The sequence below is a fragment of the Stylophora pistillata genome, chromosome 1, assembly GCF_964205215.1.
Source record: "Stylophora pistillata chromosome 1, jaStyPist1.2, whole genome shotgun sequence".
Classification (NCBI taxonomy): domain Eukaryota; kingdom Metazoa; phylum Cnidaria; class Anthozoa; order Scleractinia; family Pocilloporidae; genus Stylophora; species Stylophora pistillata.
Genome location: NC_142519.1, coordinates 2715802 through 2735060, shown reverse-complemented (window position 1 = coordinate 2735060; position 19259 = coordinate 2715802). Strand labels below are relative to the sequence as shown.

Sequence of the window (19259 nt, the reverse complement as noted above, 5' to 3'; positions counted from 1 at the left end):
TAATAGAACGTTTACTTACTTTATTTTGCAAATGATTACCCACTGGTCTGGATCAATTGTTTTGAAGATGAATAGTGAGGAGGAAGCCCGTGTTGGGAATCCAAATAGTGCATTAATCTCAACCAATCGTTACGATTTTAGGACTTGTTGCGTGTCACGCTTGATGCCAATGAGCTTATCAAAGATCCTAATTGAAAAATAAGATGTAACATTAAGAAGGCACCTCTTTACGCCCCTTTGCAGTCTTGATAAGGTAAATTTAGATATTAAGAGTATCCTAGCTTTGGAAAGGATGTTTACTAAAATGCGTTGAATCTTTAGATATGAACTAATGAGCTCTTGCTGGAAAGAAAATCCTTTGATGAGACCAATGTTTTCTGAGATTGCAAAGCAACTGAGGAATTTTTTGCGAGAAGTTAAGGTAATTAATCAATTAATCGCCCCATTTGTCCAATCGTCTACTCGTCTATTCGTCCATTCGTCCATTCATACACTTGTCCATTCATCCCTCCATCCATTAGTCCAACCATCCATTCGCTCATCCATCCATTCGTCCATTCGTCCACTTGCCCATTCGTCCATTCGTCCATTCGTCTATTCGTCCATTCGTCTATTCGTCCATTCGTCCACTCGTCCATTCATCCATCCATCCATTCGTTCATTCACCCATTCGCTTGTCCATCCATTCGTCCATTCGTCCGTTCGTCCATTCGTCCATTCGTTAATTCGTCCATTCGTCCATCAATCGATTCTTCCTTTCGTTCATTAGAATAAAGGCTGATAGTTTCCAAAGAAACTGTTTGGGGCTGCGTCGGTGGGAGTAACGAATTAATTTGGATATATCAACAAAGTTTAAATGGTAAATTGGCCTCCGTAACGATTACAAAAACTGACGTTTCGACCGTTAGCCCTTCGTCTTTCGCTCATTAGTCCATCCATCCATTCGTCCATTCATTGGTCCGTTCGTCCATTCGTTAGTCCATCCATCCATTCGTACATCCATTATTCCATCCATCCATTCACCCATTCGTCCATCTATCCATTCGTGCATTCGTCCATCCATCCATTTATCCATCCATCCATTCTTCCATTCGTCTATTGGTCTATTGGTCCATTGGTCCATTGGTCCATTCGTCCATCCATCTATCCATTCTGTCATTCGTTCATTCGTTCATTCGTCCATTCGTCCTCTCGTTCACTCGTATATTCGTCCATCCATCCATTTGTCCATTCTTCTATTCATCTATCGATCTTTTCATTGATCCATTCAGAATCTATCCACCACGTTCTTCCTTCGTCCTTGTACTGACTTGATTCTTTACTTAGGTTTAATTTATATTCAACCATTGTTCCCAGTCGTATTCAGTCTTCTCAAATAGTCAATGACTAATTCGTTATTCCTTAATTTCTTGCAGAGGACATATATTAACATCACAGAAGACAATAACGGCGGAGACTGATGATGTTCTTATGCTAAAGCAAACACTTCATTTTATTACACTCAATGATGAGACAACCGCGATATGTAGCATGCCTCATAACTATGCTTAAATTTTTTTTTCTGAAATTTAGTTAAATATTACTATTACGTAACTTGAATATCTTAGCGTGCATTACTGGATTTACTAAGGAAATAATCTAGGCATTTATCTCTCTAGTCTGCAAGCAAGCCCTCCTTGTTAGCACCTGTGCCACGAGAAAGTTTGAGGCCTTACGCGAAACTGGTGGGCGAGATATCTGTACTGGCTTGTTTTCAGTGCCTCATCCTTCGCAGACTTGTCGTCGGTTCGCTTGCTCGAGTCCTCAAACTTTTCCGCGAGCGAGGAAACGCTTGGGCCACAGTGATATTGGTCATATGTGAAGGACTGCTCGCTGGACGTTAACTATCAAGACTAATCTAACTCAGGCTGTCTAATATATTGCGATTTGGTAGGTCAAATTCCGTCGTAGTGGACTTGGAAGTTCCCTGCCTTCCATAGGACTCATTTTTCGGACTTTTGGCCTTAAGAAAAAACTCGAAGAAAAAGGTCTGGTTATGACCGACTAGCAGCCCAGGCGCGTTTTGATTTATCTGAAGTAAATATGTGAACACCGTCTCGATTCTTACCCTTTCTGATATCGTCTTAAAAAAAAAAGACATATTTAATGAGCTTTCTGACGGATTGCTTACGTTACGTTTTGTAAATTGACCTTAGGTTGTTATAAGATAAAAATATCAGTTCATTGGCTTCTGCTTACTTACCATGCAATTCAATTTAATCCAGCCGCTAGTTGTGCTTCACCATCAGAGGTGCAGGGTTTCTTCATTGCAGTGTTTCTTGTCTACTCATCAAGTTTTTGTTGCCTTGTTTCATTACTTGCCTGTTTCTTTTTCAAATGACCAAAGAAATTTGAAAACGAGAATAAATCTCATCATTAGAGGATAAACCGCGCTCTGTGCTGTGAAGCCTTGGCAGCCATGTTGAAACAGTAACAAATTGGTAGATTTACTTGGCTGTTTCTCATGGCGAGTACTAAAACCAGTAAGATTTCAACAAAGCGATAAATTAAAAAAAAACAAACAAACAAACAAATACACACAGACAGTAAGGCGGTGTATTGTGTTCCTGCCTTAAGTACACGCCGTTTAACAGGGCGCCTTATTAAGACTCCGCACAACTTATACCTTGTGGTCCGCTGAGCTTTGTTTTCGAGAGCGTTGACACTGACGAGCCTTTAATTTCTTCACAAAGTGCTTGCCGATATTTGTTTATAAGTGAACGTCAATTTGATGCCCAGGAATGAGAAAAGTTTCGGTGAAGGCTTCATTAGGTTGAAAAATCTAAAACTTATCATAAAACCCGAAAAACTGCTCGTATTGCTTATAGAATGGTATGTACTGACTGACAGAACTATAAAACTAGTAACGCTTGAACACACCGGAATACGCCGGGACACCGGAACAACACAACGCCGAAACATCAGAAGCCGAAACACCGGAACATACCGGAAAATGCCATAACATGAGAAAACATGCTAGAGTATATGAAGGGTGAATAGGTTCAGAAATTTCATTTGGTGATTATCGGGTTTATCGGGTTTATCGGGCCGTTTCGTCGTGTTATCGCGTCGTACCGCAGTGTTATTGGGTGGTGTCGTCGTTTTATTGGGCCATGTCGTCATTTTATCGGTTCGTGTCGTAAATTTATTCGGTCATGTCGTCGTTTTATCGGGCTTTGCGGCTTCAGTCATTTTATCGGGTGGTGTCGTCAATGTATTTGGTTAAACGTATGATGTGCGATCCTCGCAGTAGATAGCGCTATTTATGCAATAGCGAAAATCAGACCTGAAAAAAAAAATCAGGCCTGTACGGGACTCGAACCACTGACCTCTGCGATACTAGTGCAGCGCTCTACCAATTGAGCTAACAAGCCAACTGGGAGCAGGCCGTTACGTTAATTCGTAATAAACCCGTGAAAGTGATAAAAGAGATGCAATGAATATATGAAGTTCATATATTTTGAACTGCGGTATTAGATACGTATGATGTGCGATCCTCGCAGTAGATAGCGCTATTTATGCAATAGCGAAGATCAGACCTGAAAAAAATCAGACCTGTACGGGACTCGAACCACTGACCTCTGCGATACTAGTGCAGCGCTCTACCAATTGAGCTAACAAGCCAACTGGGAGCAGGCCGTTAAGTTGATTCGTAATAAACCCGTGAAAGTGATTGCATAAATAGCGCTATCTACTGCGAGGATCGCACATCACACGTATCTAATACCGCAGTTCAAAATATATGAACTTCATATATTCATTGCATCTCGTATTCGGTTATGTCGTTTTATCGGGTTATCTTGTCATTTTATCGGGCTGTGCGCCTTCAGAACGCCTTAACTGCAGTCGCACCCAAAAGATCAGTACACAGGCTCTCATCTTCTCACACAGGGCCTCACATTCGTTTATCGTTCTCTACCCTTGTTTGCGTTTCGCTCGTTTCGCGCGGGTATTTGTCTTGTCAAAATGGACAAGGGGAACGACAAGGGCAAGAGCTTAAAAAATGACGTAGAGGCCATCATGAATTCGGCGATTGATGAACTTGATCGCCTAAGATCCTCCCATGGAAGTTCATCAATCAGCTCATCAAGTTCAAATTTTAATTCCTCTGGCTCTGTACAAAGTAAAGACAGTGATTTTCAGACAAGAGCTAAAGAAAACTTCAGGTAACATGCGTTTTATACTTTGATTATTTAATCTTCTTTTGCAAAAACATCTTGTGATTTATATTGTCTTTCTACTAAATCAACTTCTTTGGATATTTTGCAAGACGTGCCTTCCCATCTGGAAGAAGTCAGCAACGCCATCCAGTACCAGAAAAAGGGAGGGGAAAGCATCAACGAGATACATGCCTTATTTCAAAGCTAAGGAAAGTTGGACTCATAATTTTTGTATTCTTGGTGGACTAATTGACGATCAAACCCCTACTAAGGATAATTTACTGGATCTCCAGAAGGCTGGCTTGGGGAGGAAAAAGGTAGTATTTGAAAATAACAAGGCAAATCGTGAAGAATTTATTGTAGCCCTTGAAAAGGCCTAAACTTAAAGATGGAGGAGGTGTGGAGCTGCTTTATGTTGTTGGAGGTGGTGGAGGACAAAGGAAACTGGAAACTATTCCACCTTGCCCAGATGGCTATTCCAGTCCTTACCTGAGATGCACAGTGTGTGTTGGTCAAGCAGTCACCTATGTAAGACCTTTGCAACAGGACTTAGACCTCAGCCCACAATCCACTAGTCTGGTACTGTGTTCGAATGTTTTTTGTAATTAATTTTTAATTAAAGGAACTATTTTGTCATCAGAAGAAGAGTGCAGGGAGCGGGAAAGGTTGATTTATTTTGTGAAAGGGACCTGGAAAGTGGGATGGAGTCAACTTGCTTTTTTCTAGTATCTCTTAAACACCCCATAAATCCCACCAGCACCCCCCTGGTGAAAATGGTCCTCCTTCGACACATATTACAGTACTTTCATTTGTGACATAATACAGTTTTATACCATCACAGTAAATTACTTCTGTACTTACAGTAGTTTTATTGTTATTCATAGTTTTAAGAATGTAAGTTGTGCTAGCATGCGAGTTACTCCAAATTATTACATAATATTATATACCAATGTGCCATCTATAGTATTGCTATTTTTACATTGAGTTTCATCTCATAAATAATTTGTAAATTTTTATTTGTTGCGATATATCTTCTATACACAGTTTGTAGGAGACAAGGATTTCCCGACTGTTGAATGCATGTCATGTGGCCAGAAAGTGAATTATGGTCACCTTAGGGTCCATAAGGAGAAGGAGTGCAAAGAATCTACACTTAAGGTCTTTGTCAAAGCTCTTGTTGAAGTTAAAGTCAGGACGTCATTACATTTCTGCCCATGCAATTGAGTTCTACAAAGCACTTCAAAACAGTTTTCTTAGATGCATGTAAAGTGACTATTAGTGTACATATGAAAAAGTAATGCAAATTATACCATGGAATATGCAAAAATATAGTGACCCCAATATACTTGGGTATTGCTAGCTAGAATGCAACACACGATTTCATAGCAGATGTTAACAAATAAAAAGTGACTACTACGTAGTAATTCGCAGGTTTATTTAATTCACTTCCAACATTGTGAGATAAAATGTTGCTGCTTTTATTGGTAGGATTGTGGTGATGAACTGTCAGATCCTTTTTTCAAGCAGGCCCATCTCATATTCATTTAATTTTTGCAAGTGAGGTATGTGTCAATTATGAACATGCAATAATTAGCAGGTTATGATGTTGTCATGCATATTTACTTGAGGCTGTAATGTCTCAAATATTATCACTAAATGATTATCAATTCCCCCATTATAAACATATATCTCATTTAGTCTCTTAATTGCAAGAAGATTGGTGCTGAAGGACAAACTGCATCTGTTGACACCAAAGCCAAGCCATCTTTAAATTCCACTTATGAAAAACGGAATTACTGTACATGTATCCCCCTTCCACGCAAAAAAACAGTCATCCTCCTGTATCCGCAATTCGGAAATTCGGATACTAACTGCTGTATTATTTCATCAACTTCATTATCGTCAATAGCAGAGTAGGTTTGAGAAACTGAAAGATCACAATCGCGAAATCTTCGCTTAATTGTACTGAGGCTTACTCCTAGCATTTCAGCAATTTGGGGAACTGAAAAGTTGTATTCCAAAAACATCTCAAGCTGCTCTTTAGGAATATCAAAACTTGGTATTCCTTTGCATCCAGAATATACTTTTTCTGGTTTGTAACCCGAATAAACGTCTTTATAGAGCTGTACAATGATGTTCTGTGCATATCGGAGCTTTTCTATAACAGAATTCACTGGAATGTCAACATCTGGTTTGGCTTGTGTATATCGACTCAAAACGCCTACAAACCGATCGAGACGAAATTTTACGCTATCTAACTGATCTTGTCCAACACTGTGCCTCTCCAATTTCGAGACTAAATCGAGACGAAACCTTTTTCCATAAAACCGTAGGGCTTCCATCGACGCTTCAATCTTGTACTTTGATAGTATGTGGTCGTGAGAGCTTGTGTACTAATCTTTTGGGTGCGACCGTAGTTAAGACGTTCTGAAGACGCATAGCCCGATAAAATGACATGACCCGATAAAACGATATGACCGAACAAATTGACGACAGGAACCGATAAAATGACGGCATGACCCGATGAAACGACTGAAGCTGGAAAGTCTGATAAAACGACGACTTGACCGAATAAATTGACGACTTGACCCGATAAAATGACGACATGGCCCAATAAAACGACGACAACAGCCAATAAATTGACGACACGACCCGATAAAATTACGACATGGCCCAATAAAACGACGACAACAGCCAATGAATTGACGACACGACCCGATAAAATTACGACATGGCCCAATAAAACGACGACAACACCCAATAACACTGCGGTACGACGCGATAACACGACGACACGGCCAGATAAACCCGATAATCATCATATGACATTTTTGAACCTATTCACCCTTCATAAGAGTATGCTTGAACAAGCCGGAACGCCGCGAAATGTTCAAAAATAGTAATAATGAAAACAGTGATAAATATATTGCGTTCAACGAAGGAGAACGCGTACTACTCATAACGTTTTTCAGTCTCGAGAGGTTTTTGGTAACCTGCGGGTATCGATCAGAGGCCAAACTGTCTCAGCTTTCTAATTTGACACTATCTTGTACTGCCTGAAACACAACGCCTTGGAAGGGAGGGGAGGGGAGGGCTTGTGCTGAAGCTTCGAATTGATCGCTGCAAATTGAGTTAATTTCTAAGCTAGATCGAACGCGCTTTACTAATTCATTAATATTTCTAGACTAAAAATAAATAAAAAGAAAACTAAATTTATGTGCTTCTCTCCCTCATCGAATGTGTCAATTCCGCCCTCAGGGTTTTTGTTCGCTTCTATTGTCTCCGCATCAGAAGAAAAATGAAAATACGATATTAATAGAAAAATAAAGGAAAGGGAAAATAGGAAGTATATATATATATACTTCCTATAATAAAGGAAAAATAAAGGAAAGGGAAAATAGGAAGTATATATATATATATATCTATATATATATATATATATATATATATATATATATATATATATAACTGCAGACAGTACTGTTTCGGCCTTCTGGGCCTCATCATATATATATATATATATATATATATATATATATATATATATATATTTAACTCTAGATGACGTCACGTTCGAAAATGAAATTGCAGAATCCCGCCCTAAACGGAGAACTCAGTTTAAATGATAAATAAAAAATTTGGAAACACAACTGGTCCCAGCTGTTTACAATCAGATCATCCTACTTGCAAGGAGCTTTTCCACACACTTCGCTCCACAACGTACACGCGCATCTTCCTGTCTCTTCTCTAGTCCACGGGACACTAATTTACAAATTGGTTGACGGCAGCATTTTACAATTCGACGAGAAACAGGCACTGCGAACATAATCTTTGATCTTGTCAAACTGTTGGCTCCAACTGCCATTTTCCTCATACAACATCTGCTGACTAGTTTTCTATTAATAAAAAATGACTTTTGAAAAAAAGTCTTTGTTACTGTGTCCTGTCCCATGACGGTTTTGTATGACAACCTATGCTTAATTCATCTACCTTTCGATTCCATGAGTGGTATGTTGTTGAGTCTTACAGATAAACCTTAAGGTAAGTGTATCCATTTTCCATCCACACATTGGCGATTACCTTTTCATTTTCGCTGCCAAAAAAATGTCATTGTTTGAATAAATAAACAAAAATTAAAGACAGGGAAGCAAGATGTGTTTTTCGCTGGTGGTGTCGTAAAAAGCGGAGACGTAGACCAATATGCAATAAGGCTATTTTTCAAAAAGGATATTTAGAGCGATAGAATTTATTGCGAAACAAAAATTTTTGCTACAAGACGTTATATTGTCAGTTTACAATTCATATGCTATTTGTTAGAGCACAGTTATTTTGAGACAACTAGTTAATTCAAAGCTTGTATAGTTTTTGGCGGGAACTGTCGGTGCCATTTTCTTATCTTGAACATAATATTCATACATTCTGAATTTTCGCGAACGTTTATTCGTGACTGTCTCCCTAATGTCCAATCATCAGCTAGAGTCTTGAATGGGGCTAAAATTTGAGGCAATCCATGGATTTGTATACCTTTATTACCGGCTGAAGTAAAATAGTTGTATGAAATATGAACTTGATGCAGAACGTGTCAGTACAAATTTCAGGTTCCCAAATTTCTCCGTATTCATAAACAGGTAGACTTACCTCATAACTAGTGATGTCAGCTGTCTTTACCAGCTCGTATGAATATAAAAACAAACTAAAATAACATCGGCTTATTTTGTTCTCCGCCAGCTCGCCATTAAGGTACATTTGATCGCTTGTATCTGGATGAAACCTTTTGGTCTAATGGCTAAGAATTAACGCTGCATGTAAACCTTAGGATATTTTTCACAATAAGTTATTGCACGGGTAGGGAAACAAATGACACATTTTCTAATTACTAAGATTATGTTCTTTTTTACAATAAGTTGCTGCACAGGTAGGAAAAAGAAAACTGACATTTTTCCTTGCATTATGACTTTTCTTAATTTAACTAATACTCTACTAGAGTCTGTTACGTATGATACACGAATATATGAACTTCATATATTCATTGTAGCAGAGTCTGTTCGTTAACCCACTAAATTCGAACTATCATTTTTTGTCGTCGTCATTCGTTTACCGAAAAAGAATTATTTACCATGGAAAATGACGTAAGCTAGTGTCCTAAAAAAACAAATTGGCTCTTCTTGCAATCGATGAACTATTTGGAAAATACACAAAAATGATTCTTTGAACTCCCACTGTCTTTTCGGTGATAAGATCACTAAACGGAAGCATGTATATCATGGATAAAAAACCGAAGAGGTCAACTTCTGGCTTATAAAACAATAACGACAAACGAATGATCACTCTGAAGTTTACCGTCCACGCCAGAATATAGCGTTTCTGACGACGCAACTCGTGTAAAAAAATATTTCGATAATTCCTATCTCTATTTTGCCGGATAGCCGGGTTATTCAATATTCAGTTCTTTAATCTCAGTTTGTGGACAGCGGAATCTTTGAAATTCCAATGACTGTCTTACATTCATGAACGAGTCCTTTATCATATTTCTTTAGTTCACTTACTGAAGCTTGTGGAATTAAACTAGATCAAAATGTATTCGCCTCCAAATAATAATAGATGTCAAAGATATTGGGAGGCAATTCCTTTTTCGTGACCTTTTGCCATTTAATAAGCTAAAAATAACAACTAGTCTTTCTTGACGTAGTCAATCCCACGTTAATCTGAATTTTTTAAGCTTGACAAAAATAATTTACCCGTACCGGAACACAGCACTTATTTTTGGATTGACAGTCATGGCTGAGACCGCCGGAAAAAACTGGGATCACCCACTCGCTTGATTTTGAGTCTGCAAGTTCACATTAATATTTTGAACCTCGTATTAAGCAAATTTCGTTCCTTGGATGTTTGAATAAAAGGGCTGCATAAAGGAATGTCAATAAGAGTTAAAATACCTGTTGCAGGAAATACAAGGTTTACGAATTGATAAAAAATCTAAATGACAAGTAAACTAAACACTGTTTCGAAACAAATCAACCATCTGAATTAAGCTAAAACGAAAGCAATGTCTAAGCTTTATCAAATTTGAATTTTCTAGTAGATATTCCTGCAACGAAACTTCAGCTGTACACAAATGATATGTTCCAGCGAATCCGAGTTATCGACTGTTGTTTGCATTTCGAACTTCGTCGCTGTCAGTATCGTAAATATTTTTTTGGTAATGATAAGGATTTCGACCAAGCGAAATGAAGTTACATGCAAAATATGTTGCTGAGTAATTAGTTGAGAGGAAAAATGAATACTGCATTAAGATGAAACTGCCTGGATATAAAAAGAAAAAAGAGAAAAAAAGTAAGGAATTTCTTTTGGCTAAGTTCAGTAAGTTTCAGCAATTGCTTTGTGCGAAATCGCCAAATTTGTAACTTATCATCTTTTCCATTTTCCCTCTCTTAAGTGTAAACTTGTATACGATAGGTTGATGAGACCCTAGTTAGACCCCCATTCAACAATGAAAGTACCGAATTTCGCCCTAAACGGAAAACTGAGTTTAAATAATAAATAAACAAGTGGGAGAAACACAGCTGGTTTCAATTGTGTACGATCACTCTGCACGCCAAGAGCTTTCCCCCGCACAAATCGCTATTCAGCGTACACGCACATCTCCCTGTCTCTTTTCTCTAGTCCACCGGATCCTAAAACAGGCATTGCGAAAACAATCTTTTATCTTGTTAAACTGTTGCCTCTTCAGGAGCTTTTCGCTCCAACCATCATTTTCCCCATACAACATCTGCTGACTCGTTTTCTATTAATAAAAAATGACTTTTGACTCAGTAAAGTGCGCACATTTTTTATCGCCGGACCTCGTTTTGTAGGACAACCAAATATTAATTCCACTTCCTTTCAATGAATGGTATGTTGTGATGTCTTACTGCTAAACCCTAAGGTAAGTGTAGCCATTTTCCACACATTGGTGATTCCTTTGCATTTTCGCTGCCAAAAAAGTCATTACTTAAATGAAAACAATTAAAAATAGGGAAGATGTGTTTCGATCGTGGTGTCGTAAAGAGCGGCTCGGTGACCTAGACCTATATGCAATAAAGATATTTTTCAAACGGATATGTAGAACTATATGATTTGTTATTAAACAAAATGGTTTGCTACAAGACGTTATATGTGATGCCTTAATGCGCGGTTGTATTGACACAACTGGTGAGATCATAGCTTGTATATTTTTTTGTTGGAGTTGGTGCCATTTTTCAATTTTTGCTATTGTTCATTCCTGATTGTTTCCCTAATGTCCAATCATCACAGTCTTGGATGAGGCTAAAATTTGCGGGAATCCATACATTCGTATAGCTTTATTACGAGCTAATGTAAAATAAATGTATGAAATATAAACCTGAAGAGGTTACAGGCAAAATAGTTTCATGAATATTTGATTAATTAAGAGACAAAATAAGTACCACCACAAGAAAAAACTGTATGGAGATAACGAGTTTTTTTTTTTGGCTAAGTTCAGTATATTTTAGCAATTACTTTTTGTAAAATCGCCAAATTTTTGTATCATTGCCTTTTTCCATTTTCTCTCTCGTGACTACCTGAGCGTGCAAATTTATATTCAATAAGTTGATGATACCCTTGTTCGACTTATCGCCTTAATGTACTAACCCCTTCTGGAAAATAACTATTTTTGAATCAACAGTCTCATCTACAGGCAACTCCAAACTTGTCAACTTGTTGTGATGGCTAACTTGTGGCTTCGAGAAGCGTCAACGTGTCTAGCACTATTAATTCATACCGGCGCTTTATGGAATCTGCTAATCGTCAGAGGCGAAACATGCAATTCCGACTTGAAAAGTAAGGAGTTAAACGTCCCGCTCTAAGGGCATGTGCATGCAGATGTTTTTCTTGCATTTATTTATGTATCTAAATATGTATATATACAAAAAGTGCAAAATGGCCACCAAACGAACAGCTCCTTGTAGAAGGACTCAGAGAATACAAACATCTTCTTTCAAATTTTTAGTATGAGTAGATGAGAAAGAGAGAAGATAAACTCTTGACTGATCCAGCGTTTAAATAGTTTTAGATGACGTTTTGGCCTTCGGACCTATACAAGTTGAAGATCAACATTAGGAAAGCTGCATTGATAAGCTTGATTAGTCTGAGAGTTTCTGAGCTTCACTACATATATAAATGAAGTAGATTTGATTATAATCTTTATTATCGTAGACAGGCCAGAAAAATATTGTGTATTATACGTTTTTTGCAATAACAATTTATCATCGATATCTCTAACCCAGTTAGACCCGTTGTCGACATCTCTTCAAGTCCAGAAAACAACAGTTTATCCACTGGTGCCTCAATAACCCTGACTTGTACGGCAGAGCCCAGAAGGATAGACTTAGGATATCTCGATAGATGGGTCAAATATATCGAGTGGTACGACCCAGAGGGTAGACGACTTGGAGCTAAATGCCAACAGCCCTCAAAGAGACGTGCTCACAAACTTCAATTGAGCTGCCCATTAGTGCTTAAAAATTTGACAGTTGACAAATTTGGCCGCTACACGTGCCAAGCGGGAAATGGTTACTTAAAACACTGCACAAGGAAATCATTCGAAACAAGGATCCAGTGTAAGTAAACCAAGCTAATCATACCCTTACATAATAACTGGGACCATTTGCCTCTCTCGTAATTATTCATCCAATATTTAGACCCAGTTTTCTGTTTCCAGCGAAGTTCTATCATTTCATTGTTGGGCGGGAGTGCATCCACAGATCAAAAAATAAATCAATCAATAAATAAATAAGACATAAAAAAAGATTAAAACTTGGTGTAGTGTATAGGATGCCAACGAGCATGAAGTATGCGCGATGTAATGCGAGGCGTGATGGTGTGATGTAATACCCTCGAGAACTGCATATATACAGCATGTGTTTAATTATTTAGTTAGTTCTCTTAGGTACGTGAATAAAACCGATTTCATTTTAACCGCTGTGTACTACACTTGGTGCATTTTTTCCCTTTCCCTTTATCTTTATCTTTTAGCATTGTATTACCTTTCTTTGTGTTTCGAGAGATCAATCAATGCAAACATAACAGAAAGGATCAAGAGAAAATGAGCAGTATTTTCTGTAAATTGTTTTCACAAACTTTTACTGTCCTCGTTTCAGTTTCAGCCGCTTTTGCAATTGCACTTTCTTAGTCATCTCGTAATCAAGATCCCTCTTCAAGTGTAGTGCTCTTTGAAACAGTTTTTCCGACATCCCGAAAAACGACCACAAATGCGACAACTCCTGGCGTCACATGCATCCAAATGAGTCAATTACATTCCTTTTATGTCAATTTGCAGATGTCCAAAAAATTGAGATTGTTGATGGCCCAAAGAACCAAAGTGTCTCGATTGGTTCCAATGCTACATTTAGCTGCACTGTAAAGGGCTTCCCGAGGCCAAGTATTCATTGGATAAAGGACAATGCTTCATATCCTTTAGAGTCGAACCCCAGAGCAAGTGTCATTCAGGACAGCAACCAAATTCGCAGCCTGCTCTTCTTAACAGGAGTAGAGAAGGAAGATTATGGAAAATATCAGTGCATTGCAAATAACAGTATTGGAAGAAGCCAATCAGTTGTGGCTTTCCTAAACAAAGGTGAGAATTTCTTTTTTTTTTTAATTGGTACGGAAAAATTGCCGACGCAAGTTCATTTCGGCTCTTTGATGACTGCTTCTGGTTTAGAATTCCTTAAATTAATAAAAACATTTTTTATCAAAGGATCGAGAAAAAGTAAGCAGTGTTTTCCGTAAATTGTTTTAGCAAACTTTTACCGCCCTCGCTTAAGTTTCACCCGCTTCTGCACTCGGTTAGTCATCTTGTCAATAAGGTCTCTCGAAGCTTAGTCCTCTTTGAAAGAGTTTTTCGACCATCGCACAGAATGCCTAGACATCATCAACTATTCACGAGCACTGAAGCGCGGGGAGATTTGAGTGGAATCGCACCTTGAAAAGCCCAGAATAAGAGAAGAAAGCACCGAGGCTAACGAAGCAGTGTTTATAAAACACGCTTTCCCAATAGCCAAAAGCGCGATGATTCCGAAGAACAGCTACTAATGAGACAACTCATAACGTCACATGCATCAAAATGAGTCAAATACATTCTTTTTATGTTACTTTGCAGATGTCCAAAAACCTGAGATTGTTGAAGGTCCAAAGAACCAAAGTGCCTGGATCGGTTCTAATGCTACTTTTAGTTGCACTGCTAAGGGCTTCCCGAGGCCAACAATCCAATGGATCAAGGATAATGTTTCATATCCTTTACAGTCTAATCCCAGAGCAAGTGTTACTCTAGACGGGCCAACGAATCGTAGTCAGCTGTTCATAACCAGAGTAGAGATGGAAGATTATGGCAATTATCAGTGTATTGCAAAAAACAGCGTTGGGAGAAGCCACTCAGGAGAAGCTGTATTAAGCAAAGGTGATATGTCAGTTTGGAATAAAAATCGCGAAGGCCTGTATTTCACAAGTTTTTCCATCCTATGCACTCCTTCCCTATTCCTCGGCTGTTTTTTTGTCTTCTATTTCTGGCTTTCATTTATATCTTTTTCAAGTTATAATTCTGACTGATTTTTATTATTATCATTACTATTATCATAATTGAGTATTATTGTTATCATTGTTATTACTATTATTGTTACCAATATAAGTAATGTTATTCTTCACATGCTTGAGATTTAAGACTTCAGATTCTAGAGAAATTTATACTTTTTTTCATAATTTATCCACAGCAACTACTACCCCCACACCTGTCACAGAAAGACAGCTGGAACATTCAGCATCCCACACTACTATAATCGCTGTTTCATGCATTTTGATAGCTGCACTTATTTGTGTAGTCATTGGGTTTTTGTGGAATCGGTGTAGAAATCGCGATAACATACATGCCCAATACACCCAGACCGTTGCGATTCGTCTACGGTCGTTGACGAATCGTCAAACCGAAAGTCGAATCTTGCGGGAACATACCGGATTTTGAGGGGTGTGAGCAATGAGTGAAAATGATTAGCATGGTACGAGTAAATGAAAACATAAACTTCCCTCTTTCTTAAGGCGTGAAACGGCCGGAAGTCCGTGTTCAGAATATTATATTTGGTATGGGTCGCACTTGTGCAAAGTCAACTTTGCCGGCAAAAAAAAAAAACACAGAAAATTTGAAACCGCAACCGGAAGGAAAACTTTTGGTTTCAACTATCAGGGTCGCACTAGGTGAAAAAAATGTCAGTGATGACACTCTGATAAATCAGACACACGTTTATCGACGTGTTATGGGGAGAGAGCAGTGAACTGAAAAAGGAAAACAAACGTTAAAAAAAAGCGTACCTTTGAAGCATTGTTAATAACGATCGCGGTGATGCTTATTCATTTTATTCAGTTAAATCACGAGCACTTTTTTGTCTTTCCTATGATCTATGAAAGCTGGGTTAACGCCCGTTTAACTGTTTGTACAGCCGCTATGATAAAAGCGAAAAATACGCTATCACAGCGCCATATGCCTAGTCAGTTCCGCGACCAGTCGAGTCGTTTGCTGTTTACTGACAAGCTATGACAGTTACCGCTGTGATAGCTATTGTTTAGCCCGAGTTTTCCGAAATCTGCCTGCCCCACCCAAGCACTACGGCGTCTTTGATGTTTTGGCCGTTTTTCAAAGTTTTTGCTAACTGGAAGAGTTAGGGTCGCATTAGGCAATGTGCCCCGATGACAGATTTTTACACCAATTTGACCACATTCACACCAAACCTTGCCAAGTGCGACCCATGCCTTAGTTAAACAATACAGAGGTAGAAAATATTGATTCGCGCGGATCGACTAGACTCGTCCTCAGTAAAGTAAATCCGTCTCACCGGGAGTCGAATGCAGAAAAACACAATACACACTTACGCGTTGACGATTTGCACGGCTGGACTCAACGCGTTCTCTAGTTGTACGTATGTATGTAAATCTTTATTTAAACACCGGGAAATCATTAGTTAAGTTTAAGTTAAAAACTAATACTAATTACAACTGCTTTATATAATTGCCGTGTGGGAATCCGATATATTAACTACCTTCTTGATATTTGGCTTAAAATGCTTAACGGATGAAGTATTTTTTTGAGCTTTTGGACAAGTTATTCCATAGCATAGCCCTGCTGTAAGAGAAGCTTCGTTTCAAATAATTGGTGCTTTGCTTGGACAGGGTTAGCCTTCCATTAGATTTTCTTAAGTTGTAAGCAGAGTGACTCTGAGAGAAGAGATTTTGTAGATATTTGGGAGTAAGGTCATTCATGATTTTATACATCACTAAGGCTTTTTGTTTCTTTCGTCGAAGAGATAGCCTCTCTCAGTCGAGGGTGGGGAGAAGGTGGTTTGAGCTCGTATCAAAGGGTGATTTAGTAATAAATCTGGCTGCACGATTCTGTAATTTTTTGAGCTTATCACTCAAGTAACCACTCAAACAGTCTCAGACGGTAGTAGTAATCAAAATGAGGTATAATTAAAGCATTATAAATTTGAATTGCAGTTTCTTTGGATATAAAGGGCCGCACACGTTTTAGGGCGCCTATAGCTGAAGAGATTTTGGTACAGATCACTTCAACGTGCTTACCCTAAGAGAGTTGAGACTTATCGACTCTCTTGATAATTTGGTAATTCTGATTTTTGCATCGTCACATTGGGCAGATGGTCTTTGTCTTGATCCAATAGTCATTAGCTCTGTTTTAGCAACTTGATCCAACATTAGCTCTGTTTTAGCAACTTGATCCAACTTGATCCAACAGTCATTAGCTCTGTTTTAGCAACGTCATAGACTGAGCTTGTTAGCTTCCAGTCAACAGCTATGGTTATTTAATTCAGGGGTTAGAGCTAGCTTAAGCTCTGTTAACGTCATAGCAGATAACGTAAGATTGGTGTAATCGGAAAACATTCTTGGCACGGCGCCCCGCAGGGAGTTGGGAAGATCATTAACGTAAATTAAGAGTAGCAGAGGACCCAATATACTACCCTGAGGCACGCCGTAACTGAAAGTACGAGCAGATGATAGTTTGCCACTTACACTACATCTCTGCGTTCGACCACTTAAGTACGACAAGAACCACTTTATAGCTGCCAGATCGACACCCAAGTATGACACCAGTTAAGTATATGTCGATTCTCATAACCACTGTATGAACATTTAAGCGTCAGAGGTTAGTGGATGAAGGTTGTTAAATCTTGATGAATCTCCACGATTTTCACGGATCGAATCGAATCGTCTCAAGGATACTTGACTCGTCTCATTCGAATTAGATAAACGAGCATGAACTTCTTCCGTCTAACATAGGAAGATAAGCACACTATAAGTGTGGGCGCACGCTACATTTCAATGTTCTTTTGGACCATCCATTTTCTGCGCACAAGGTAAGTTTACAGAGCTCTGAAGACACAGATCACAAGAAAACATGACACACCGTTTTTCTTCTCTCGCTCTTCAAGGGATGAATTGGGACAGCTCTCTTTACAAGTGTACAATTTACAAAAACATCATACACATCTGATATACCTCTTTCTTTGCGTAAAGTCGGAAAATTCATTGTTTGTCAAGAGCTAGTGCGAAGCACAGAGAAGCGTCTAACTAGTTCTCTAATTAAGCCACGAAGAGATTCTGCACACTTCAGTCGAACCTCGATTATCCGAACCACTGGGGACTGGCCCGAATAGTCCGGATAGTCGAGAGTCCGGATAATCGAGAGTCCGGATAATCGAAAATATTAATATTAATGAGTCAACACTGAATACATTTGTAAATCGTAACACTAAATCAAGAATCATGCAAGAATGAACCACAATCACAAGCCATTTCTGATTACAATTTACTACTGTGCGTGTTAGGCGCGTTTAAGGTCACGCGGGAAATAACCTTGCCCAAAATTGTCTTATGCGAAACAAATTCAGTTCTGACTGGAATTTTATAACTCAGTTAGGCGTATGATAGCTTTCCTATGGATAATAAATGTGACTAGTTAATATTCATGAAAAAAGGGGACCAGAAAAGCTAGTCCGGATAATCGAGAAATCCGGATAATCGAGGTCCGGATAATCGAGGTTTGACCCTACAAGGGCGCAAATCAACAAGTGTAAGCCACATGGAAAACAGTTCATGGGCGCATAATTCTCTCAATAGCTTTTTTTCTTAGGCCACTGTGAAGCGAATCCGCTTAAAGCTTGCGTCACCAACCGTGGTCAGTAACCCGGCGGCAGCGTTTCGAATGCGTTGTAACCTATTAAAGTGTATAGCAGGGGTGCAGCAACGTACGCGCAAAGCGATTTCCCACGCACGCATCGTTCCTCAGCGTGTGCTTACATCTTTCTGTTTTTTACTCTTATCTACAACATACCAGTCTACGAATAATTAACAATAGCATTCTACAATTTGCTGCCAAGAGACAAGCCTTGCAAACATAATCCTCGATCTTGTCTGGGTTTGCAATTGGCTCATTACTTGAGACTTGTCACTTCAACCCTCACTTTCCTCATAAGATATCTGCTGAGTTCTATTCTATCATTAATGAAATAGCGCTTCATATGAGAGTTTATTTTAACTCAGGGTTGCACGCACTATATCTTCTTAGACTTCCTATTACCATTTTCACTACTTCCTCATACTTGGTGTATTAACAACTCTCGTAGCTAAACCCTAAGGTAAGTTTATGGAATTTCTATTTAAAATGTTTTGAAATTACCATTTTACTTGCATTCTCTTTTCCCAAAATAAAGAGATCAATATATAAAACCTCAACTAAAGATAATAAAAGTCGTAGTTATGTTGTTACAAAAGAAAATGAAGACTTCAGTGCATTGAATACTGAGATCAGACATCTATCTTGAATTTTATTGCTGTTTTCAAGGAAAACACGTTACCAGACGGGTGAATTCCGTGTTAAATTGCACTTCACAACCGATGTCGCACGAATTACTTCGCTATTCGTAAATTATCGGTTCTTGCGTGAAATTTAACGCCAAATTCTCTCGTTTCAATATTCGAATGACATTAGATTTTGTTAGACAT

At 38.6% G+C, this 19259-nt stretch overlaps 2 protein-coding genes across 4 annotated transcripts in view; both read left to right on the top strand.

Moving 5' to 3' along the window:
• Positions 1-7592, top strand: part of LOC148740813 (fibroblast growth factor receptor 4-like) — a 32898-nt gene extending 25306 nt beyond the window's left edge. The window contains exons 14-18 of one of the 2 annotated variants that reach the window (XR_015990862.1): positions 322-421; positions 1416-1929; positions 4310-4778; positions 5244-5357; positions 5688-7592. Coding sequence is in view for 1 of the 2 variants with exons in the window: in XM_088730900.1 (XP_088587026.1) it covers positions 322-421; positions 1416-1460 (145 nt within the window). In the remaining variant the exon portion in view is untranslated. Of the gene's footprint in view, positions 1-321; positions 422-1415; positions 2566-4309; positions 4779-5243; positions 5358-5687 lie in introns of those variants that run through there. The other variant, XM_088730900.1, reaches the window with a different exon arrangement.
• A 136-nt stretch (positions 7593-7728) lies between these two features.
• On the top strand, positions 7729-16730 carry LOC111345360 (neurotrimin-like). 2 transcript variants are annotated; one of them, XM_088730988.1, is made up of 6 exons: positions 7729-8240; positions 11884-12038; positions 12485-12817; positions 13537-13833; positions 14359-14655; positions 14966-16730. In XM_088730988.1, the coding sequence occupies exons 2-6, from the start codon at positions 11924-11926 to the stop codon at positions 15211-15213; spliced, it is 1290 nt and encodes a 429-aa protein (XP_088587114.1). In that variant the 5' UTR covers positions 7729-8240; positions 11884-11923; the 3' UTR covers positions 15214-16730. The 2 variants fall into 2 exon arrangements, with proteins under 2 accessions (XP_088587114.1, XP_088587105.1); XM_088730979.1 differs by lacking the exon at positions 7729-8240 and having other exon boundaries at positions 8636-12038.
• The last annotated feature ends 2529 nt before the right edge of the window (positions 16731-19259 follow it).